This window comes from Arachis ipaensis, chromosome B2 (genome assembly GCF_059453495.1).
Source record: "Arachis ipaensis isolate K30076 ecotype BB chromosome B2, ASM5945349v1, whole genome shotgun sequence".
Taxonomy (NCBI): domain Eukaryota; kingdom Viridiplantae; phylum Streptophyta; class Magnoliopsida; order Fabales; family Fabaceae; genus Arachis; species Arachis ipaensis.
In genome coordinates, this window is record NC_142437.1 from 8388960 (window position 1) to 8396346 (window position 7387).

At 31.4% G+C, this 7387-nt stretch overlaps 1 protein-coding gene across 1 annotated transcript; it reads left to right on the forward strand.

Moving 5' to 3' along the window:
- The first annotated feature begins 1197 nt into the window (after nucleotides 1-1197).
- On the forward strand, nucleotides 1198-5910 carry LOC107626734 (uncharacterized). The gene is made up of 5 exons (XM_088505599.1): nucleotides 1198-1623; nucleotides 2374-2766; nucleotides 3657-3724; nucleotides 4212-4734; nucleotides 5685-5910. Exons 1-4 carry the CDS (start codon nucleotides 1198-1200, stop codon nucleotides 4219-4221), a joined length of 897 nt encoding a protein of 298 aa, XP_088361725.1. The 3' UTR covers nucleotides 4222-4734; nucleotides 5685-5910.
- Nucleotides 5911-7387: the final 1477 nt, after the last annotated feature.

A 7387-nucleotide genomic window follows, 5' to 3' on the forward strand; every position in this document is an offset into this window, starting at 1 on the left:
AAGCATCAGATTCTTCTTCCGATGAAAGAACACGATCCAGCACACCTCATGCCTAAGTTGAAATCAGGAAAGAACGAGAGGGAAGACAGTCCAGATTCACAATCACAAGCTTGGAGTCCCGTTCCCAACAAGCTCCAGAAACCCAACTCCACCATGGACCAATCCTCTTCTGAAGCCACCATAAGAAAAGTCCGTGTTTCAGTCCGTGCTCCCTCAGAAGTTCCCATGGTATCTCCCTCTTCTTATTCGTATGGATCAACTAATTAACTAACTTATCTGACTCAATGGATCAACTAATTAACTAATTTATCTGACTCAAGCATAAACCGCTATACTCCTATCACAATTTATGTATTTTGGAATTCGTTAAAAAATTGTTGGAGGGGTGTCGCAGTTTTTTTTATTGTATTGTGTTTAAACGTAAATCACTGTATCTCTCTAGCAATTTAAGTATGAACCTAATTTGGTGATCTTTTATCACGATTTCTATAATAATATAAAAATTGTATTTGCGTATGTAATTTTGAGATATTGTAATCAGATAAAATTAAAATGCAAATAATTTATTTTAATAATTTGTTTTTTTATAAGTTAAAAAAATTATTTATAAACTTATTTAAATTAGTCTTAATTTAATTTTTATTTTTTTTAAAAATTTTATGAAATAAATATTATATTTTTATTAAATTATACTTGTTTATTTAATTTATTTGATTATACGGTATTTTAAAAATTTATAACGATATTTGTAACTAATTAAAAAATATATTTATATTCAAATTTTTTTTAATTGATAATAATATGTTTTATCTTTTTGAACCGTTTTTATTTTTTATGAAACAATGTATTCATAATCATCCTTTAAAAATCAATTAGAAAACAGTTATCTAAATCTTTTTTTGTGTTATCTAAATCTAAATTTTTTTATCTTTGTTTGAATTTTAGGATAGTAAAAATCTATCTTATATCTTTGAAAATAAATATGATTATGAATGTGTATATATATAACATAACAATCACTCAAGTGAGTTATTTTCATTCTTAGTTTAGCTCTTGTATAGGCACTCTCTCTTCTTCAATTCTTGAATCACTTTTTATTCCTCACAATATTTTTTATCTACAACAGAGGAGTGAGGTGACTATTCTACAAATCTGAGTTGATTTTTTTAATTCCAATTTTTCGCATCAAGGTCAAGAATGGCATTAAGTATTGACGGCAATAATCACAATACTAATAATGAAGATCCAAAAGTTGAAATGATGAAACCACAGAAGAATGGCGTAGAGCTACCCTTTTGTGGAAGATGCTGTGATTTCAAGCTAACGTGGGAGATGTTTAAGATTCTAAAATGTGGCCATAATTTTTGTAGGTTTTGCATGCATGAATACGTTGCTTCATGTCTCAGGGACAATATCATCATGGTGCCTTGTCCTGATCCAAAATGCAAGGTTAAGTATGGACCTGAATACTTTTGCTCTCTTCTTCCATTTGAAGTGTTCAAGAGATGGCAGAAAGTGATTAAAGATTGTAACACTCCAATTTTGGATAAACAATTAGACAAGAATCCTATTCATGTTGCTGATGATGAAGAGAATAACGATGTCAAAGAAGATGCTACAATAGTAATTGAATCGGATGATGATGATGTTGATTATGAAAATATAGTCGACAAAGAAAAGAAGAATAAAAAACGTGGTAGGAATGTTTATTAGAATTTGCATAGGTTATGGTCAATTTTCAAGAAAATATTCTGAATTTAGCTTTTTTATTTCATATATGAGTTATGAATTTTATGGGTTTTTTATTTTTTTTTAAGCTTAATAGTTTTTCATTTGTATAAGTCATGGTTTTTTTTATTTTGAAGTCAATTTTTTTTAATAGGAGTGATAAAATAATTTTTAAAAAAGAGATAAGTAATATTTTTCTACTTCTTCGAATGGGGATACTCCCATAAAGGATTTGAATCCTCTAAAGTTTTAATTTTACTTTAGAGAGTGAAGTGTGATCTTCTATCTTTGATTAATTTCTCTTTCATATTTATTCTTAGTCTCATCTATAAAATAAATGGTGAAAGATCAAACTTTATTCTCTAAAGTGAAATTCAAACTTTAAAGGATTCAAATCCTTCCATAAAAATGTTCCAAACATCTTTTTTTTTAAGTTATTGATACGTCACATTTTAATTGGTGGTATCTAAAAAACTAATTAATAAATTATTCTTTAAACTCGGTTTAAAAATTCAGTTTAACTCTGTTTGGTTCACATAAACCAAACCGGATCATGCTTAATTTTTTTTTTAAATTGCTGATACGACGTCGTTCAGCAATCCTAAACTCTACCTTCTCCTCCCTCAACGACACTCTTCACTGAAGCTCTCGAGCTCTCTCATCTCTCTCGGTGTGGCTCATTCCTCTCGCACCCAGCTCTCTCCTTCTCTCGTCTCCGGTCTCCCTCACTGTCTCCGGACTGGCACTCAAGCTCGTCGTTGCTCTCTCGGCTCCGGTCTCTCTCACGGTCTCTGGTCTCCCACTCAGTCTCGCTCGCTCGCCTTCCCTGCCATCGTCATCACCGACGGCAGAAGCAGCAGATCCCGGGACTGGTCGTCATCGTCTCTCCCTGTCTCGCACCGTCTCGCAGTCAGTCCCGCGCCTTCGTTGCGCTCGTCGTTGCCGGCGGAAGAAGCAGCAGGTCCCGGGGCTTCCCCTCGCTGTCAGCAACTCTCGCCGTCAGCTTCCTTCGCGCAACCAGAAGCTAGTCCCGATTTGGTGAGTCCCAACAAATTCCCCTGTTCTTTCCTTTCCTGTTTTGTTGCTGTGTTTGATTTTGCTGCTGAAAATATCACTGAACTACTCTTTTTGTTGCTGAAAATAATCACCGACGTGAATTTGTTACTGATTATCACTGAACCATCCATAATTTGTAGTTGAAAATATCACTGAGATAGATTTTTTGTTGCTGAGACTCATCACTGAGATGAATTGGTTCCTAATTATCGTTACTGAACTTTGATTTTGTTGCTGTTTTACTCAAATAATTACTTAGCTAAATCTTTTTGTTGTTGAAAATCATCACTGAGTTGAATTTGTTAGTGATTGAACCTTGACTACAATTTGTTAGTGATTTGTTAGCTAAATCTTTTTTGTCTTTATTTAAATTTTAAGAACGGAAGGATTTATCTTAGATAAGAGTATTGTTACACATTTAAGGTTTTTTTATGAACCAAGTTCATTCATGTTAAACAATAAGACTTGGAATAATGCTAGTCATAACTAACTGATTTTTGTTATATTAGACTAATTTGATTAGACTTAATTAATAAAAAATTGGAGTGACTTCCCTTCCACCATTGGGTTGCCTACTTGCTGTAAGAACCTTGTTCGGATTCCATGATGATGCCCAAGGATTTAACAAGAAAATCAACTCAGCTGCAAAAAATGTCCAAAGGCAACTTCCTGATCTTAAGATTGTTGTATTTGATATTTATAAGGCTCTCTATGACCTTGTTGAATCCCCTTCAAAATTTGGTAAGACTGGAATACAATAATCTCATACATGGCATTCATGTCTTGGTGAAAAATCATGTTATCTAATCTTCTAATTAACCTGTCTGATTTAAAATGTTCAACATCCTTATTGTGCAATCCAAAATCGCTAGGAGCTTGCTGCAGTGCAACTCTCTTTCAGATTTATGACATTGGAAATGGATTTGGCCATTTTGGTGATGTAAGTTTGCCTAACTTTTGTGTCAACTACCATGTGCTGTGATTTTTATAAACATCTTTGCATAATAATTTGATTGTTTTGATTAATAATTTGATTATCCTCTCTATTGTCTTTTGGCCAATCTTTATGATGATGTCATCTCATTTGTTACTAGATTTCAAGCATAGTGGACATTGTAAGAGATAATAATAATTGCATTCATTGAAGATCCTGATGGTTATAAATTTGAACTTCTGGAAAGGGTTCTCTCTCACGAACCTTTAATGCTTCGAGTGGGTGATCTTAATCGATCCATCGAATCTTATGCAATTTCATGTTGGTTTATAGTCTTGTATCTTATTTTCTTTTTGGATCAATTACTTATTTATGTTTATTGTGCTTTTGAATGCTAAGCTGTTGTAAGGTTCAATGTTGCTCTTGAATCAACCTGTTCTGTGTTTGCTTCACTCTGATATTTTAATGGCTTCTCTTCTTCCCTTTTTGGCAGTATACCATAGCAATCATGGGTTATGGCCCAGAAGATGAAAATGCTGTTCTGGAGTTGACATACAACTACAAATGAGATGTCTAATAAGGGCGGTTACAATGTAAAGGAAATGTCCTGAACCAAAATGCAAAGGAATATTGGAGCCTCAGAATTGCATATCAATAATTCCAAAGGAAGTGTTTGAAAGATGGGAGAATGCACTTTGTGAGAATCTTGTTCTTGCAACATCAAAGAAATTCTATTGCCCTTTCAAGGATTGTTCAGCAATGTTGGTGAATGATGATGGGAATGAAGTTGTGACTTGTCCCGAGTGTCCACATTGTCATAGATTGTTCTGTGCACAGTGTAAAGTTGCATGGCATGGTGGAATGAAATGTGGTGAGTTTATGAGTTTGAATGAAAATGAAAGAGAGAAGGAAGATCTTATGGTGATGAATCTTGCAAAGGCTAAGAGATGGAGAAGGTGTTCTAAATGCAGAATCTATGTTGAAAAGAATGAGGGATGTTCGCACATTTCTTGCAGGTTTGGTTAATTTATTTCTAATGAACAATTAGTTTTTTTTTTTGCACAGTCTTATAATGTTAATGTTTCTCTTTTCTCTGATTATAGCTCTGTTTCTTTTAATTATGCTTATGTTCACAATTTATTAATTGATCGTTCCTTAATGAAAAATCATGGTTCTGTTTCTCAGCTCATGTTTCTTGTACCATCATAATTTTATCTTTATAATTTAAACTTGACTAATTATAATATCATTTCTAATGAACAATTAGATAAAGGATGTTCATAATGTGAACTTGCTTGATTGTAATAACAGCATAGTCTTATTATCTTATTGATTAGAGATTTAATTAATTAGGAAAATGCTCTTTTTTGGCACAATTTTTTAATGTTAATAATTTTTTTCGGTTCTGTTTCTTTTAATTATGTTTATGTTTGTAATTTGTTGATTAAGCATTCCTAATGAAAAATAATGGCATTGTTTGTTTTAAGAATAAGTATAGGAAGTTAATTTTTTAATTAGTTAATATTAATTATTTTAAATTTTTAAATTTTTTTTAGACTTTTTTTAGAATTGATTCTTTAGTCTTAGGATATTTTTTTTTGGTAACTTTTTTTTTTTGGTAACTCTCTATATTCTAGTCTTAGGATATAATATTTATAATTTAAGATATAGTTTAAAAAAATGGAATTTAAAATAAAAAATATATAATTCATCAAAAATTGGCTAATGGAAGGAGGGGCGTGTTTTGAACTCTTGATTTAATTATGGTTTTATTATTTAAATTTTAACTTAGCTCATGTTTCTTATAATAGCATAATCTTATATTTCATAATTTGAACTTGACTAATTAACGGTATAGTATCTAATTAGTACTGTCTTTTTTATTTGAATTAATTTTAATTTGTGAATTACTCAAGTTTTGTTTTATTGTATTTTGATTTAATTTTTTAAATTTCTTGTTTTGTAGGTGTGGCCATCACTTCTGCTATGTTTGTGGAAAGCCATGGAATAAGTACCATGGTTGTATATAAATAGATATCACTAGCAATTTTAATATTTAATCAACTACTTAGATTGGAAGTAGCAGATTTACTATTTTCAGAAGTTAGAAGTTTTTGTGAAGTTGTAATGCATGCTGATTTTGTTGTTAATTATGCTCTTTTAAGTATTTATATTATCTAACTAAATTGATAGTACTATCTGATTTATCTTTTTGAATTAGTTTTTATTTTTTAAAATAAAAGAAAAAACTTAACAAAAACAATGTATCCATAACTAACCTTTAAAAATAAGATAGAAAACATGGTTGACTATTAATATATCTAATTTTTTTTGTGTTATCTAAATTTAAATCCAAATCTTTTTTGTCTTTATTTAAATTTTAGGAACGGTAGAATCTATATTTAATTAAGAACAATGTTACACATTTAAGTTTTTTTTATAAAACAAATTCAATCAACTTAAACAATAAAACTTGAAATAATGCTAGTCATAATTAACTGATTTTTGTTATGTTAAACTAATTTAATTAGACTTGATTAATAAAAATCATAGTTATCTTCATGATCTTCAAGTAGTCTTGTGTGCTATTTGCATGGATTCAAAACCATTCCAAGAGATTTTCATCAACCAAAACTGTAACCTCTCATTCTGTGATGAATGCATTGCAAAATATATAGCTGCAAAGATTCAAGAGAATATATATCAAATGTGAAGTGTCCTGAACCAAAATGCAGAGGGATATTGGAGCCTCAGAATTGCATGTCAATAATTCCAAAGGAAGTGTTTGAAAGATGGGAGAATGCACTTTGTGAGAATCTTGTTCTTGCAACATCAAAGAAATTCTATTGCCCTTTCAAGGATTGTTCAGCAATGTTGGTGAATGATGATGGGAATGAAGTTGTGACTTGTTCTGAGTGTCCACATTATCATAGATTGTTCTATGCACAGTGTAAAGTTGCATGGCATGGTGGATTGGAATGTGGTGAGTTTATGAGTTTGAATGAAAATGAAAGAGAGAAGGAAGATCTTATGGTGATCAATCTTGCAAAGGCTAAGAGATGGAGAAGGTGTTCTAAATACAGAATTTATGTTGAAAAGAATGAGGGATGCTCATACATTTCTTGCAGGTTTGGTTAATTTATTTCTAAAGAACAGTTAGTCTTCTTTTTTTTTTTTTTGGCACAATCTTATAATGTTAATGTTTCTCTTTTCTCTGATTATGACTCTGTTTCTTTTAATTATGTTTATGTTCATAATTTATTGATTGATCATTCCTTAATTAAAAATTATGGCTCTGTTTCTCAGTTCGTATTTCTTGTATCATCATAATTTGTTTATAATTTAAACTTGACTAATTATAAATATAATATCATTACTAATGAACAATTAGATAAAGAGAAATTATAGCGTACAGATGTGAAGATACAGATATGCTTTTTGGTTCGTTACATAGTTGACGCGTGGATCTCTGCCGGTAATTGGGGGAGCAGCTCGCTGACGTTACTGAACGGCTTGCAGAGGCTGCAGGGCTGGTTTAAATTGGTCCAGATTGTAGCTAAGCTGGTGGGGGATGGTGATTCCGGGTCAGCAGAAGAAATCCGTTGAACGGATATGATGAATAAACTTGCCTTTTTGGGCCCCTTATCTTGAAATACTATGGGTGGGCCG